The 18,806-nt window shown below is 36.1% G+C and overlaps 1 protein-coding gene across 2 annotated transcripts in view; it reads right to left on the reverse strand.

The window, feature by feature from the left end:
- The window catches only part of LOC131551982 (regulator of microtubule dynamics protein 2), a 30,821-nt gene extending 13,461 nt beyond the window's left edge, over window positions 1–17,360 (reverse strand). The window contains exons 1-6 of one of the 2 annotated variants that reach the window (XM_058795282.1): window positions 17,233–17,360; window positions 16,381–16,493; window positions 14,942–15,369; window positions 7,306–7,480; window positions 6,774–6,876; window positions 5,942–6,002 (exon numbers count right to left, since the gene is read on the reverse strand). In XM_058795282.1, coding sequence (XP_058651265.1) covers window positions 5,942–6,002; window positions 6,774–6,876; window positions 7,306–7,480; window positions 14,942–15,363 — 761 coding nt within the window. In that variant the 5' untranslated portion in view covers window positions 15,364–15,369; window positions 16,381–16,493; window positions 17,233–17,360. The remainder of the gene's footprint in view (window positions 1–5,941; window positions 6,003–6,773; window positions 6,877–7,305; window positions 7,481–14,941; window positions 15,370–16,380; window positions 16,494–17,232) is intronic. The other variant, XM_058795283.1, reaches the window with a different exon arrangement.
- Window positions 17,361–18,806: the final 1,446 nt, after the last annotated feature.

The following is an 18,806-nucleotide window of genomic DNA, read 5'->3' on the forward strand; positions in this document are numbered from 1 at the left end:
TAATCAGTATTTTCCTCATGGGCAGAGAAATCCCCTGAGCAACTGGCCACAAACAAAGAGGTCTAAGAGTCAAACTGATCGACAGAAAGAACAGATTCCTTTCACCTCTCGGCTTAGAACAGAAAGTTCTCTCTCATCACCTTGGGCTGAGCATTTAATAAAGTCTCAATGACAAGAGCTGCCATTGCCATTCAAGGTCAAACTGCTGCTCTGTTTGCAAGGAAAACCAGCTATGTTGCAGAATGGAAGGATAAATGACCAGCTTAAACCATGAGATACTGACAGAAACCTTCAGCTCAGGGAATCTGGCTAAATAAACATCAAGCCCCAACAACTGAACAAATTACACGGCAAAAGAAGAGTTAAAGATGGACAATGTATCAAGACTTTCTAATACAAGTTCATTCAGAAAAGAGTTACCAACTGCAAAAAGTACAGTAACATTTACTGAAGAAAATCTGGCTGGTGCAAAAGTCAAGCTGAAGTATTTTGTAGTTGCCAGGGCATTGCTATGCAGTTTCTAAGTTTCCATGAGAATGCAAATGATGCAGTTTAGGAGAGGTATTATATTACTGTTCTAAGAGCTCAGATTCATGATTTTTTTGTAATGCATTACAAAGTTTTACTTTGAATGACAGACCAGAGTCATATTTAATCACTGTTAAAGTAAGACCTTTTCGCCCTATATATCATCCAGAAATTCAAACATCTTAAAGGGGTCATATGATGCGATTTCAAGTTTTCCTTTCTCTTTGGAGTGTTACAAGCTGTTCATGCATAGATAAGCTCCCTGAAGTTGCAAAGACTAAAGTCTCAAAAGCAAAGAGATATTCTTTATAAAAGTTAAGATTCGACCACGCCTTCCTAAAACAGCTCATTCAAACACGCCCCCACATGTCTACGTCACGGTGTAGGGAGATTTGCAAAACACCGCCCAAATGTATACGCAAAGAAAGAGGGCGTGATTTTTATTCTCCCTGTAATATTGTTGCTGCCGGCGCCATGTTCTGGAGACTGGCTGCGTTTCGTTGTGAAAGCGAAACTACTTTGTTTGGTCTTCCAAAAGAGGACACAACTAGAAATCAGTGGTTAAGTTGTATTTACAACACTGTTCCAGAACAGTTCAACCCAAATATTTGAGTGTGTGCAGCGCATTTTACGGAGGACTATTTCCTGAACCTGGGAGTAGCCTACCAGCTATGCTCAAAGGCCGTTTTCTTATTTAAAGAATTTGCCACTGACTATTCAAACGCGAGTTCTGAGCAGTGTAAAGTAGCGCTTGTTGACATGGTAATGTATACACGGCACGATGCAACGCGACGCGTAAAAAGACAGTATAAGTCATTATAATCAGTAATTATGTCCCCACTGGCTGCAACAAATGCCTCGTTTATAATAGGTTTTATTGTTTTTGTGTCGTCATGCAGGAACACGGCATCACAATACGGTAAGGGGCGTAACATTTCCGTCTCACGCTTGAGGTATTTGGCCAATCACAACACACTGGATAACTGGCCAATCAGAGCACGCCTCGCTTCTCAGAACGATAATGTACAATATGTACAGTGCAACAATAATGTACAGTATGTGGAAAATAATGTGTTTTTTGAACCTTAAACCGCATAAATACATTGCATTACACCAAGTACACAAAATAATGTTCTTTTTAGCAATGTCATATGACCCCTTTAAAGCTTAGAAAGGCAATAGCACACCTCTCCTCAACAAGAGTCACCATTTGAGAAATGATTTATGTCTGCTGAGTAATGCATCCATATTTAGTACTTACAGGGTTAATTGTTGTTTCTAATCCCTAATATAAAATTGAATTTCTGTGTAAATCATTCATACACTACTGTTCAAACATTTAGGGTCATTTATTTATTTATTTTTTTACAATTTAATTTGTAATCATCAAAGACTTGAAACTGATTAAAACTGACAGTAAGGACATTTAGAATGTTACAAAAATTTCAAATAAATGCTGTTCTTTTGAACTTTGTATTTATCAAAGAATCCTGAAAAAAGGTATCACCGTTTCTACAAAAACCTTAGGCAGGAATAAACAACATTTTAAATATATTAAAATAGAATCCATTTTTAATTGCAATAATATTTCCCAATATTGACGAACAAAGACTTTAAAAGCATTAAAAATGTCATCCCATACGACCGCAAAATTTTTGAACAGTTTTGTAAATCCATTTGTAATTAAATTACCAAATGTTTAAATGTCAAAACATGCAAGAACAGTTTTACGTACAATGGAACTGGCTCTGCTCATGACAAGAATATGGTCAAAAAACTGTATCTTATAATATATCCTTCACATACTGCATCATTAAGCAGAGCTGCTGCACTGAGGACAGGACAGAATTCAAAAGAGTTGAAGGCCAGATCCTTAATGAAAACCATAATGCCAAGGACACATCACAGATAAGAGCAGCAGTAACTGAGATGTGTGTGTGTGTGTGTGTGTGTGTGTGTGTGTGTGTGTGTAGGTCATAACGACCCTCTGTACTCCGTGTAATAATCCTGGCGTCTGTGAGGGAATGGAAAGCATTGCAGAGGGATTTACACAGGCAAAATACAGACACAGAGATCAGTGAACATACCTTCAATTAAGACACCCTGTACCAAAACAAATGCAAGCATACTCTGCACAGCTCACAAGTACTGTAATATGCACTGTTACACCGTAAACATAATAGAATGCATATTACAATATATGACTTGTTCACTAAACATATTAACCCTTCATATTACAATATTTAATTGATTAACTGCAATCAAAAGAGTCAAACCATTACAACTCACAAAGTATGAAATTAAAGGGAGCCAAAACTGATCGTGCAGTCAACTCCTTTCAACTTAAAGAAAAATAGCAGGCAGCTTGCCCTGCGCTTGGATTAGGCAGGATATGACTTCTGATGATATGAATCTTTTAAAATGCGATAAGTGATACGTTTCATCATGCAATAAATGAAGCCCAAAACAGACAAGTCATCATGTGTCTTTCAATGTGAGAAAATGTCTGTTTCATGCTGCTCATTCTTATTATCAAAACTATATCAACAGTATCAGATGGGCAGGCACAAAAGCATCTACAAATATCATCATGTCAGTCAGTCCACTAAATGCAATGACAAAATATGCCTTTAAAATACTCTACCATTAAAAGGTTGGGGGTCAGAAAGTTTTTTTTTCATGTTTTTAAAGAAGCCTCTTATGCTCACCATTGATGAGTATGATGAATAAATGAATGCAGTATGAATGAATTGATGAATACAGTAAAGAGAGTGATTTTTACAATTAAATATTTTTACAATTTAAAACAATTTTAGGTAACACTTTACAATAAGGTGTCATTTGTTAACATTAGGTAATGTATTAACTAAGGTAATGTATTGGGTAGTGTTACCCAATTTTAAATACATTTTAAAATGTATTCCTGTGATGGTAAAACTGAATTTTCAGCATCATTACTCCAGTCTTCAGTGTCACATGATCCATTATTTTAATATGTTAATTTGGTGCTCAAGAAATTATTATTATTATTATTATTATACATGATTATTATCAATGCTGAAAACAGCCGTTTAATATTTTGATATATTTTTCTGGATTTGTTGAACAGAAAATTCAAATGAACAACATTTATTTAAAATATAACTTTTTTTCTAACAGTGTAAATGTCTTTACTGCCTCTTTTTTATCAATAATGCATTCTTGGTGAATAAAATTTTAAAATAAAAAAATTTATAATAATTAAAATAAAATAAAATAAAACCTTTCTGACCCCAAACCTTTGAACACTAGTGTATATACACCAAAACCGCAACAAAAACACAGAAATTGCAAGCAAATAAGTAGGTGGGTGTGTGTGTGCGCGCATTTATATGTTAGCTTGGGGCTGTCTTTGCATGTGTTTACATTCCTGGGGTGTGGTGATGCTATCAAGACGGTTTTGTAAGATGAGTGAGCATATCCAGAGGAGATGGCAAGCCTGAAAAACACCTCCGGTGCAGGACACCCACACACACGCACACCCACATATACATTCAGAGACCCACAGACACACCAGAGCCCAGGTGCTACAAACAAGGATGCAAATGTGTTTCTCTACTTATGAGGGCCAGATTTCTGAAAATGCTCTCGAATAATTTTTTAATTTCCATGGCACTGCACTCTGTGCTCACTCACCTGGACAATAAGAACACTTATGCACGTATGCTGTTTGTTGACTTCAGCTCAGCATTCAACACTGTCATCCCAACCAAGTTAATAGCCAAACTTGGAGACCTGGGCATCAATACCTCAATGTGCAACTGGATTTTGGACTTCCTGACCAACAGACCCCAGAATGTTCGATCAGGATTCACCTGCTCCACATCCATCACACTTAACACTGGTGTACCACAGGGCTGTGTGCTAAGCCCGTTTCTCTACTCCCTCTTCACCTCCGACTGCAAGCCTGTGTATGGATCTAATTCCATCGTCAAGTTTGCAGACGACACCACGGTGATTGGCCTCATCAGTAACAACGATGAGACTGCCTATAGGGAGGAGATCCAGCACCTGGCCACATGGTGCACTGAAAATAACCTGCTCCTCAACACCACCAAAACGAAGGAGCTCATCGTGGACTTCAGGAAGGAGTCAAGAGGCACACACGACACCATCCACATCAATGGAATGGCTGTTGAGCGTGTCTCCAGTTTCAAGTTCCTGGGGATCCACATCTCGGCGGACATGTTGTGGAAAACCAACACCTCCAGCCTGGTCAAGAAGGCTCACCAGCGCCTCTTCTTTCTGAGGACACTGAGGAAGAATCAGCTCTCCTCGGCTATCCTGGTGAACTTCTATCGCTGCGCAATAGAAAGCATCCTGACCAACTGTGTCACAGTATGGTATGGGAGCTGCTCTGTTGCGGAGCGCAAGGCACTGCAGCGGGTGGTGAAAACTGCCCAGCGCATCACAGGGACTCCACTACCTGCCATCGAACACATCCAGAGGAAACGCTGTCTGCATCGAGCTCGCAGCATCCTTAAGGACTCCTCTCACCCAGCCCACAGACTGTTTTCTCTCCTGCCCTCCGGCAGGCGTTTCAGGTGCCTCCGGACCAGGACCAGCAGACTAAAGAACAGTTTCTTCCCCAGAGCTGTCTCTTTACTGAACTCTAACCCCCGTTGATCCACTTCCTCATATATTGTTAACTCTTCTCTCCTACCTCACATCTGCCTTATTTGCACTACTGAATGTAAATTTTTATTACAGTAACAACTGTTTACTTTTGTATCTTGTACTAGCATACCTAAATTGGATTATGCTCATTTGCACTGCCGACTGTTATTTACATTATCAATGTTTACATTAGCATTTTGCACCGTACGTCTAATTGTAATATGCAATCACTTCCACTGCACTTTTACACCTTGTTTATAGTAATAGCCATCTGTATATATATTATATTGATAGTACATATCACCTGTAAATTCTGTTTATAGTAATAGCCATCTGTATATTTATTCACTATACATATTCACCTGTAAATTCTGTTTATAGTAATAACCATATTTCTATATATATATTTATACATATATTCAGTACATATCCTTGTCCTGCACTTATTCAACCATTGTATATCCTGCACTTGCTGCTATTGCACTTCTGGTTAGACCTAAACTGCATTTCGTTGCCCTGTACCTGTACTTGTGTAATGACAATAAAGTTGAATCTAATCTAATAATGTAAAACCTCTTGAAACCAACTCGAGGATGTTGAAGTCACACAACATCCAGTAAAGTCTAAGCTATGCCAAAAGGTGTCAGTAACAGGTTCGTGAAAGGCTGTAAATTAGCTTGTATAGTCAGTTTAAACAGGTTCATTAAACCTTGAGTCAAAAGAACAAAACATTGATTTAATATTAACATGAACTCACCACTGATGACCTTCAGCACACTGTGGATTGATGGAAATTGCCTCTTCACCAACTTTTTTTCCTAAAATAAAAAAAATGCAAACAAAATAAGCAAGACGTGACAGACCAGCAGCATCCAATGTGTTTTCACACCTAAATCAAAGAAAAATTGAAAGGTTTATTTTGCAGAAGATGATCATACACCAGTTTACAGCTGGACTAATGAGACTTCCTCTAAAGATTTAAACAGAAGTGATAATTGGCCTGCTTCCAGACTTTGATACTAAAGCCTTCATACAGAGAAGTGACAGAAGAACAGCAATTATAAAGGCACTAGAGTTAAAAAAAAGAAAAAGATCGGAAACTGAACTAGTTGATCCTGTCCCTCCATTCACACATGGACCAAGCTGCTATTGTGTTACATTTAATCGGCAGGGAGAGAAAAAAACAGAACAGAAAGACAATGGAGAGTGCAGACGGATTAAGAGCAAAACACAGGGCACACGGGTTTCATAACCTAAAGACAGACAACACTTGTCTTCTTCACAATTAGTGGTAGTTATGTTTTCATGAATAAGTCAAGATGGTTATAAAATAATTAGGCTATAAACAAATTGATCTTATTTCAATTGAATTATATGGCAATTAATTAATTATTTTAATAAATCACACTTCCTATGATGAATCGATATTTGTGGAGAAAATCTGCCAAATAATGATAATTCAATGCTATTTCATGGTAGTCGAAAGCAAGCACTAAATTTTAACCACTATGTCAAATTATTCAATTCTGGCACAAATGGCTGCAATGCATAAATAAATGTCAACCTGTAATCATAAAAGCTGTGATTACCATTCTCAGCGCAGCTCTTCTTCTCTGCAAGGTCTACAGCAAAATCATGTGCATCTGCATAGGCTCTGGACAACCGCCAAAGGTACTGGCACTTCTGATCAAACTGTAAGCACACACATGATGCGTGTTAATAAAACATTCTACTAATAAACCAGAAGCCATCATACACTGAAATTCGGGGTAAGAAAGATTTTAAAATGTTTTTGAAAGAAGTCTCTGTGCTCACCAAGACTGTACTTATTTGATTAAAATATAGTTATATTGTGAAGCATTATTCTGATTTAAAAGAACTGTTTTATTTGAGTTTTCACTCAGGAAATTCTTAATTTGCTGCTCATTCTTATTATCAATCTTTAAAACAGTTGTTCTAAACATTTTTTAGGATTATTTGATGAATAGAAAGGATTTATTTGATCACTTGTAACATTATAAATGTCACTTTTAATCAATGTAATTGAACTATGGTCTTCATTTCTTTCAAAAACATTAAAAGAAATTATTCTGACCCCAAACTTTTGAGCTGTATGCATACCTCTGCTTTCCTCTCCACCAGAGCATTCAGGCCTTGTGCTTTCTCTGCCCCGTTACAACTGTGAATTAGGTCTGCTTTCTGCAGCAGGGCCGTGAGCTCATCCACTGGTTCCTGCAGTGGCTTTCGGTCATCGTCACTTTCCTCCTCCTCAGAATCCGTCAGTGCCGTTATATACCTGTAGCACACAGCAGAGAAGACAGCGGGCCTTTATCTGTTGTTATGATGAAATTGGCTTCTTATGAGACTGAAACGTGACAGACCAAAAAGCTTTTGATGTGTTTAACAGGAATGTCAGTGCTTGACAACAAGGAACAAATCATCGGAACAAATTTGGAAAACTTCAGCATTACATCACTTGCTAACCAATGGATCCTCTGCAGTGAATGGGTGCCATCAGAATGAGAGTCCAAACAGCTGATAAAAACATCGCAATAATCCACATGACTCATGTCAATCAATTAACATCTAGTGAAGCAAAAAGCTGTGTTTCTAAGAAACAAACCCACCATAATATTGTTTTTTGTCTTGTCTGAATCAGGAGAGAGATATGCACAGATTAAGCACCGTTTACAAACAAAACCAGTCCAGAACAGTTCTAAATAAACAATGTTGTAGATTTTGATGTGAGAGGACAACAGGAGGAAGCGTTATTATGGACTCACATTTTGGCCAGAAACGGCATTGATTGATGGACTGGAGTCGTGTGGATTATTGTTTTTACTCTCATTCTGACGGCACCCATTCACTGCAGAGGATCAATTGGTGAGCAAGTGATGTAATGCTAAATCTCTCCAAATCTGTTCAGATGAAGAAACAAACTCATCTACATCTTGGACGGCCTGAGCGTGAGTAACTTTTCAGTAAATTTCGCTTTGGCTAAACTATTCGTTTAATTCAAGGCATAAAAACAAACCCAAATGCACGCACATTACAGGAGCAAAGTGGATTTTTAAATGCTTTACAGTATCTTCAACCTAAAAGATACCTCTCAGGCAGCTCGGGCAAAACATAACAACATGCGTTTTCCCTACACAAGAGACAGAAGGTAATTTTATTTGGAGGCCAGGCACAAATTTGGTAGTGAATGTACAAACTTATAGGTCACTGAGGCAGTCAGTAATGGATATGCATTCATAAAGTGTTTACATGCAAAACATCCGCAGGATCTGTGCACATGTGAAGCAGGCTAATTAACTGTTTACTGGGATTGCCGGTTTCAGACTGACACCTGAAGGCTTTCATGTAAAAACACTGTGAGGGTTGTTTATTTTTCTTACAACAAGGCACGCAATACCTGCCTAACATTTACAGCCTCCGAAAAGCGTCCCTTTTCAATGACTGTATGCGTGCACTAACTCTCAGCAGCCGAGATGAGTGTGTAAAAACATTAATTACAGGTTAAGGTACAAATGAAAGACTTGAGAAAAAGTGAAAACATAAAAGACTTCCATTAAGAGCTGGCACCTGAAGCATTTGCGTCATTCGCGGTTCGTGAGAACATTTTAGACTTCGAGCGATAGTTCTGCAGGGATGTGTTAGAGCTGGAACCTCCGAGGGCACTTCAATGTTACATACAAGACGGTCGCTCATGACAGTCAAAGGAAATCACCCACAGCCGGTGTGTTTTTGATTTAAGGGGCTACAGTTACACATTAACTGCCAGAGATCTGAGTCATTTTGGCCAATCTCATCAGTCTGTCTGAAATGATATCATTCTCAGACCCTCATTATGGCTAAACATATACTGGCAACTCTTGTTCTGCAATGTCGTCCAGACATAATTATGAGTCACATCCCAAAACTAACTCAAATTGGATATCCTCAAAGCAACAGACAACAAAATACATACATATCCCAAGTTTAGAAAATTATCACTTTTGAAAGAAGTCTCTTACGGTCACAAAGCTGCATTTATTTGACCAAAAATAGAGTAAAAACAGTAATATTGTGAAATATTATTAGAATTTATAGAATAGTTTTTTTGCTTTATTATGTTTAAAAATGTAATTTCTTCCTGTGATACAAAGCTGAATTTTCAGCAGCAATTACTTCAGCCACAGATTCAACCATTTACAGAAAATCAATTATAAATTTTTATTGGTGCTCAATTACTGTTTTTTTTATTTTCAATGTTGAAGAAGTTTTTGCTGCTTAATATTTAGAAATCATGATACTTTTTAGGATTCTTTGATGAAACAGAAATTTTGGTAACACTTTAGAATAGGGAACACTTATTAACTATTAACTATGACTTAAATTAAATTCCTAATTTGCTGCTTATTAATAGTTAGTAAGGTAGTTGTTCAGTTTAGGTATTGGGTAGGATTAGGGATGTAGAATAAGGTCATGTAGAATAACGCATTAATATGTAATTAATTACTACTAATAAATGGCTAATATTCTATTAATATGCATGCTAATTAGCAACTAGTTAAGAGACCTTAAAATAAAGTGTTACCGAAATTTTTGCAACATTATTAATGTATTTATTGTCACATTTGATCAAATTAATACTTCCTCGCTGAATAAAATTGACTTAGTATTAATTTACTTTCAGAAGTATTCACTTTTTTTATTAACCCCACATCACGGTTTCCACAAAAAAATATTAAGTAAAGCAAACTGTTTTTCAAAAATTTTCTTGAGCGGGAAATCAGCATATTAGAATTATTTCTCAAGGATTATGTGAGACTAAAGACTGGAGTAGTGATGCTGAAAATGTAGTTTTCCTATAACAGGAATAAATTACATTTAAACAGTTATTTTAAAATGTAATAATGTTTTACAATAATTACTTCTATCTGGATTGAAGGACACAGCCACACCCAGGAAAAACAGAATCTTCCACAGGGATTATTTCGATGCCAATCTTTTATCTCCCTCTTTGTGTGGCCATCATGAGCAGAACTGTAAATTAAAGAGTGCAGTGTTTGTTTGAGAGCACGTCTTACATCCGTCCTCAGCAAAGATCAACAACTGTCAAGGATCTGGCTGAACACTCAGATCTCAAGCATCATTTGGATGAACATTAACCAACATCACAAGCGCAAAGGTTTGCCTTTGCATTACTTCTTCTCTGCTTCTGTTTGTTTATCTTTGTGAGGCAATGAAAACCATGTCTAATCATCATATCTCTTCATTTGACATACAAACACAAAAATGCAAACTAAAACAATTTTTTGCCTTTGCTGTTGCACTTTATACACCAATAAGTCATTTAGGTTCCGAGCAAAAAGCTCTCCACTCATTCTCATAGCCCTGATGAATATGAAATCAAAATAACCCTCTGTAATGATGAATGACAAAAATATGAATGAATTTCTACTGTCCAACCTGCATTTAAAGCGGAACCAACATTGTGAAAATGCCGCATTTTGGGGGTCCCTTTCTGTATGTTTTCATTCATACATTCATTCATCCTCTCATTCCTTGTTTTTATCTGCTGAGCATGTTCTCTGAGGTAAATCAGCACATTCCAGAACTAAAGCTCATCTCTATTCTCATTCCAGAATGGCTCGCACCTGTCCACTATTTGACTACTGTACATCTGTCACATATCACAATGAACCAAGGATGTTTTCTCTGAGGGGGCAGTGCCTACTCCCAACTTTTGGATGAAAAAATGCAAAATATAAACCATGAAAATGTCTTTTTATAGTTATATTCCTAATATTTCTTTTCTCATTTTGTCTTTTTCTCCCAGATAAAATATTAGATGTTTATGTTACTATTATCATTATCATAAATTAGATATTGAATGAATTATTAATTAACTATCTTGAATTATGATTTCATCCTTTTCAAGCAAGCAAATTGTTATTCGTGTTTAAGCATAAATCTGACAAAAGTGTTACATTTATTATTTTAAAAATGGTGGTAAAAATGCAAATACAAAAATGAAATCCTTCAGTTTGTGTAGTGAACTAAAACTGATTAAATAATATAATATTTGAGGTGAATGTTGTTTATGAATTAATTAAATGCATTGAGAATTTGATTTAGATTTTATTTTATTTTTTAAATAATCTGATTCAGCTGAAAATTTTCAACAAATGGATGGCACACCACATTTACAGTTATAAAAGTCAAATTTTCCTCAAATTCTCCAGAGGGCACATATTACCCCATTATTTAAAAAAACTGATGCTGTATGTGACGGTGTGCACAAAGTTACATTTGGGCTTGGTTTAGACAAAAAAAAAATGGTTTAGACAGACACTACAGAGAAAGAGTGAAGGTTTGTGCTCTTGTTGTGGTGAAAACACCTCCACTGGCCAAACAGAGCTGAATAAAACTCTGAAGTCTTTAATATGCATAACAAAGTGCAAAGACTTTGAAAAGGAGAGCTGTTCACGGTTACCATCCCAACAGTCACCGGCTGTGCACACATTCAGATGACTTCCTCAGACGCAGCCCCTGGAGTTTGGACAGACAGACTATTCTTTATTCCTCTGGAACAGTACTAACCCCCAAAGCTACAAGTCAGGGGTCAGTAAGATTTTTTAATTAATAACTTTTATTCAGCAAGGACACATTAAACTGATCAAGAGTGACATTTTTAATATGACAATGGATTTATATTTTAAATAAAAGCTGTTTTTTAAGTTTCTATTCAAAGAATCCTGAACAAGGTGCATCACAGTTTCCATAAAAAATATAAAGCAATGCAACTGTTTTCAACAGCGATAAGAAATGTTTCTTAAGCAGCAAATCAGCATATTAGAATGATTTCTGAAGGATCATGTGACACTGAAGACTGGAGCAATGATGCTGAATACTCAGTCTTGCCGACCCAGGAATAAATTATATTTTAAAATACATTCAAATAAAAAACAATTAATTTTCATTGTAAAAATGTTTTACATTATTGCTATTTTTACTGTATTTATGATCAAATATATGCAGCCTTAAGAGGTTTATTTAAAAAAAAAAAAAAAAAAAAACCTCTGAACAATAGTTTACCAGACCCTGAAAAAACCCTAATCTTTATGTCCTTCTCAAGGTTAATGTGCAACCAGTGCCAAACTTTTTACAGATCAAATATATTACTACAGACGTTACTGATAAACAATGACCAATTATAGCCTCATATCTTCTCAATAAAAGCAAATCACACTGTAAAAAATAAATAAATACAAATAAAAATCACAAGTTGAGAAAACTCCGAATCTTATGCTGCTGAATATTTGAAGATGCTCAAACTTTAAGATGCGAAAAATTCACCTATATTAATATTCTATGTAATGTTAACTTTATCTATTTCTGATAGTTAAATCAATCTTTAGAATAGAATTTATCTGACAAAACGAAAGTTTCATTTTTTTTACAGTGCATGCACTAAATGTCCCTGAAATCATGTTTAGTTTCAGGCGACTAGTCAACTAGATACTGAAATTCTATTGAATTGTGTATTTATGGAAAAGCATGACTCTTCCCCATGAATAGTCAGCAGGTGACCACAATCAAATTCAGATTTCAGTTGGCAGATAAGATGCCACATTCAATCACAAATGAACTTCCTTTGCTTGAACATGTGTACGTCACAATTCAGTCAAACTCCAAACACAATGATGTACTGTCTGCAACTTTAAAAACATTTATTATACAGCAATACCAGACAGTCTCACAGACAAACAATGTCTCGGTTCATTTATTAAAGAGCAGTTCATTTATTAAAGAGCACTTGCTCATTTCCATCCTTACGCATCTGTAATCTGACCTGTCTGCCTCTATGTAAACAATAACTTTTCTCTACAGCAATCAAACATTATAAAACGGTATCGTTTTAAACATTCAAGTATTAACACCCTTCAGCAACTAAGGCAAGCTGTGACGTGATTGCACTCAAGCAATGTAGGAACGGTGACAGAAATTACAAGCTCCTACATGAGACAGTAAAAATTAGACTGTGATAACTCAGCAGTCACTCTTTGAGATTGATCGGCCGGTGTTTTCAAGAGAGACAGAAAGGAGGAAACTGTTTTGACAGATGAACAGTCCTTTGAAACCCAAGCAGTTCTAGGACCAAACTACACACAAGCTCTGGAATCAACGTTCTGCGCTGGATTGTAGTGTTAAAACACATCCTGCCTGCTCAAAGTAAAACCATGATAACAGAGCAACACAAAAGCCAGTCATGGTCTAGAAACGCTCCAAACAGACATACAAAAACAACTTATGAAAACTGAACGCCTCAAGTGTTTCCTTTATTTTTACACTTGGAGTATTTGGAGGCAAAGATGCACAAACCAAGCGGCTTAAAATAACAAATCATTTTTGGACATTGAAGGTGCTGAAGAACATAATGTGTCAAAAATAACAAGAACTAAAGTTTAATGCTATGGAAAACAGAGCAGATTATTTCTGAATGGCTTTGGGAGCAGAATTAAGTGAGACTGGAATGGACTTGTAAAGTGCTTAGTGCTGAATTTAGTTAACAGTGGTTCAAATGAATGACTGGAGGCAGTGGAGTTCACCTCGTCTGTACAGACTGAATCACACCTCTAATCCCTCTACAACTCTAAATTATATTACATTTGCCCAGAGTAGGGATGTGAAACAACAAAATACCAAAATTAATACATATAAATTGAGCTTCTATAAAATTAGTTGAGGGCACTTGCCAAAACTAAAGACATGTCAAAATGTAGTTTGAAACCCTGATTTCATTATTTTCCAGCAACATAATAAGTCATTAGCTATCGATACATGCCCATTAGCAACACGTAATAAACAAACAAACAAACAAATAAAGCATCAAAATGAAAATTATTATAAAACGGATAGTTCCAGTCCTTGATCCTGATTGGTCGAGCTGCGTTCGAAGCTGCTGTAAATTACTCTACAAACACACCTTTTTGTGTCTGCGTCTGTGTGTTGCTCGGCAACAACTTTGTTGCAACTACAACCGTTTCTGAGGAACTACATTGTTTGGCGGAATAATGTTTTTATTAATATTACATTTTATTTGCTTTGTTTTATTTTGTGAAACTTTGCTACATATATGGAATATCAGTTTTATAACAGCTAAGGCGGAACAGAATATGAAATCAATTCTCCCTAACAACACCCCTTAGCTGTTACAAATTCACTGTAAACCACAGCTTCTCAGGGATTATTGCTTTATTTGAGTTCTAATACTTACATAATACACAATAAGCCCCGTGAAGCCCTATAAGCATAGGAATTGTAAGTAACTTTATGGTTCTGGTTATGTTTATGATTATTCTTAAATATTTAATTCATAATCTTATTATTTGTACCGTATTTATGCTTTAACTTGATTTAACTGGTGAAGGATCATGTGGCACTGAAAATTCAACTTTGTGAAATATATTACACTTAACATTTTAAAATATATTCAAATAGAACAGTTATTTTAAACTGTAATAATATTTCACAGTATTACTGTTTTTACTGTATTTCTGAACAAGTAAATACAGCCTTAGTGAGCATAAGAGACTTCTTTAAAAACTTTTAAATCTACTTTCTATGCTCTCAACTTCTTTCTGTTATACCACATAATGAATGTGCAAAATGATTGACGGACAGAAGGTGTATTAGCTATATCTGTCGGGAAGAAGCATTTTTTGCCTTTCTATGAATAAAAAAAAATGAATGACCTCAGTAAACTCACCCTCCTTCACTCTCTGCCTCTTCTGAGCTTTGTCCTTCATTTCTAGCTGAGACACCTGCTCTTTTTCTCCTGGTGGGAGTTCGATGAAGAGGACTTGCTCTGCGAGCGGCGATGTCGTCCCCGCTCCGGCCCCTCAGCTGATCTCTGACGTTGTCCTGCAGGCGTGGAAGTGCATCCTTCAGGGCTTTTACCTCCTCTTTGAGCTCAGACACACAATGGATCAGAGCTCCCAGACGATCCAGCACCTCTGTCTGGCCCGTCTGCAGACGCAGAGTGCCTGCCGTGTGATCTGCGTTGCTGCTCAGGTGCAGGACTCTGCCACCGCCTGCTCCTATTTTGCGGAAGCAGACAATCGCCAAGCTGATCCCAGCAGCCCCTGCCAGAACCCCCAAAGCCAGAGCCCTGCTGTCCGCCTGAGCCATCCTAAACTGCAAAGACAAGAGAAAAAGTATATTTTTATATAGGCTTTTTTCTGAATTGATACAAATATTATTTTAAATATAAAATAATATTAAAAGCATTTATAGTATAAAAACATATTATATGCTTAATTATAAACATACATTGGTTTAAGTGGATTATTGAGCGTCTACATTAAAAACTGCTAGAAAAAAAATCCATGTGGTCATCTGAAATATTAGCTTTTTTTGTGCATCTCAAATTTTCAATTCAATATATTTCAAGCAAAACGTGCTTTCTTGTAAATATTTTTCAGGTTCAACTCATGATCATTTTATCGTTTTTTCCTGTGGCCTCAAATTCACTTTCCATCCTGTTAGTTAGACTTTTTAAACTAATAAAAATAAGTGTCCTAATGAAATCCTCCTACAGGAAGTGTCATCATTTTTGAAGCAAATCAACAGCAGAAACATCAGTGAGTAGCAATGGATGATTTTTTTGTGGTATTAGTTGGTTTATTTTACTCGAAAATATTCCATTCTGTTTGATACAACTGCAAAAAAATATACTTAATGTTTAGGTGTCTGAGCTTGACCAGAGCATCTAGTGAACCCTTTCACAGAAATACTTCCGTAGGGTTGCAAGGTATTAATATGCCCTTATTTTGGAACATAAATTAATATGAATTTTAATAGGAAACGCATGATTCATATTCCCTCAAGTGGCACTACATTTTCACATGATCAGCAAGAAAAGAAGCAATAATAATATAAGTCCATAAATATTCTCGTACATGCTTTCAATTCACCTTAAAGATCAGTTTCAAAGTTCAGAAAACATTTTAAACCGGAGCAGTGGTATTGGATTTTATTCAGCTGTCAAGGTCTTTACAGGACTATGCGATCTGCCTACATACGCAAATGTAACGGAGACTAAAAAATAACATTGTAACAGCATCAGAGCAGGCCCCGTCAGCAAAAACATAAAACATAAAACATAAGCATAAATCACCGACATTCTTATAAAAGAGCAGCTTTTACCTGTTCAGACTCTCCTGAGCGCAGCGGTGCGTCTGCAAAAACAGTCCGTATCGCTGCAGTGCTTGAAACTAAAAGTTCCGCCCTGATAATGCAACAGCTTACGTTCAAAAACCCTTTGCAAAAACAACGAAAAACGTTTAATACTGAGAAGAAGTTAAGAGATTAATATTTAAAGAATATCTAACAATGTGGATGAATGCAGGAAAAGAAAATAAAAAAGACTACTAGCCTACATCTGTTCCTATTAGAAAAAGTACTGTGATGGTACCATGGTAGCAGATGGTCTTTAATATATAATATAATATGAAATGACTCTCAAAAATATTTTTTTTGATGCAATATTCAGCTTTTACATGGGAATAATACCATGGTCGTTTTTGTTCTCACAGTTTTTCCTTTAGATAGCAGCTACTGGATACTTTGTACTTTGAATATTGTCTCTATAAAGAGGCACCGTCATTAAGAAACACTTTATCGTGGTGCATATGTAAAATTGCAGATCACAGCTAGACAATGTTAATGACCTGCCAAAAACTGATGAGGCAAAGAATCAAAGTTCATTGAAATCACTCATTAACAGAGTTGCACTTGTGTTCTGCATGTTCACTGTTAATATACACCATGGCTTTACAACGACAAGAACCTAGCCTTCTCCAAAATGTACGATTAGGTTAAGCTAAAAAAAACTAGCTCTACGTGTCGTGCATTTAAAATATATGTAATTTACTGTACAGTTGCATAAATAATGTCTTCAACACAATTATGTTTGCACATACCAAAAATATATACCTGCATATACCTGTCTAACCATCAAAGAAATGTTAGTGGTTGGTTCAAGTCTGGAAATCTTACTGTAATGGAGCAGATCTGTGGCCTTCGCTGATCTGTGGAGCTCAGTGCTTTGGTGAGTTTCTCTCTAGTCTATATAAACACAAATATCTGATCAACCTTGAACTATGATTTCTGTTTCAGCTGCTCTGATTGGCTTTGAGCATCTTCGCATGAACATTCACTTAATGACACACTCAAATAAAGTATACAATTCACTGTACACTGTGTGCAGAATTATTAGGCAAGTTGATATTATGGTCATATTTTTTTGCCAAGAAGATTTTACCAATTCCAAACCACATCAATCTTAATAACTACTATTGATTTTGTATTTAATCATTTCTAAGTTATATATAATTGTCCATGAAGGCTGAAAGTCAAAAACTCCTTATTTCAGGTGTGCTGAATTATTAGGCAGGTTTTCTTTTACAGATAAAATGAGCCAAAAATAAGATTGAACTCAAAGTAAAAAAAAAAATTAAATAATTAAATGCCCATGAGAAGGATGCAATACTAATTCAATAATAGAATTAGCAAAGTTAAGGCATGACCATTGGGCAGCTAAATGCTCACTGGGTCAGCAGGGTCAGAAAAAACAGGTGGAGAAGAAAAGACACGTTAACTGCAAAAGAATTAAGAATTAAGGTGAAGAATTAGCTGTGAAACCATCAGGAACCATTTAGTCTCCAGCACCATCATTTTCCAGAACTGCAACCTTCCTGGAGTACAAAATCAGTCTTCATGTATTTCACAACACTTCAGCATGTTATTCATATTAAGTGAGGGCCATTTTAAATAATTTTTTACCCAAGCAAAGTCTCTGAGAACCTGACACATTGCACTTCTGGAGACTCCAGGAAGGTTGCAGTTCTGGAAAATGATGGTGCTGGAGACTACATGATTCCTGATGGTTTCTCACCTAATTCTTCACCTTAATTCTTAATTCTTTTGCAGTTAACATGTGTCTTTTCCTCCACCTGTTTTTTCTGACCTTGCTGACCCAATGAGCATTTCGCTGCCCAATGGTCATGCCTTAACTTTGCTAATTCTATTATTGCATTAGTATTGCATCCTTCTCATGGGCATTTAATAATTTTTGTAACTTTTATTCTTGAGTTGGCTCATTTTATCTGTAAAGGAAAACCTGCCTAATAATTCTGCACACCTGAAATAAGAAGTTTCTGACTATCAGCCTTCATGGACAATTATATATCACTTATAAATGATTAAATACAAAATCAATAGTAGTTATTAAGATTGATGTGGTTTGGAATTGGTAAAATGTTCTTGGAAAAAAAATATGACCAGAATATCAACTTGCCTAATAATTCTGCACACAGTGTATATCTATTGGCCTTGTTACTGTAGTAACATTCCTGAGATCATTAATAATTTTGAATAGAATTTGTACATGTATTTATGTTCTTGGATTTGTTTTAATTAATGTTAAAGGGATAGTCCACCCCAAAAATGGAAATTGTGTCATCATTTACTCACCAACTCAAGTTGTTACAAACCTGTATGGCTTTCTCTTTTTTTTCTGCAGAACACCAAAGAAGATTTTGAAGAATGTTGGTAACCAAGTATCAGTTCTC

Source organism: Onychostoma macrolepis, chromosome 13 (assembly GCF_012432095.1).
Source record: "Onychostoma macrolepis isolate SWU-2019 chromosome 13, ASM1243209v1, whole genome shotgun sequence".
Taxonomy (NCBI): domain Eukaryota; kingdom Metazoa; phylum Chordata; class Actinopteri; order Cypriniformes; family Cyprinidae; genus Onychostoma; species Onychostoma macrolepis.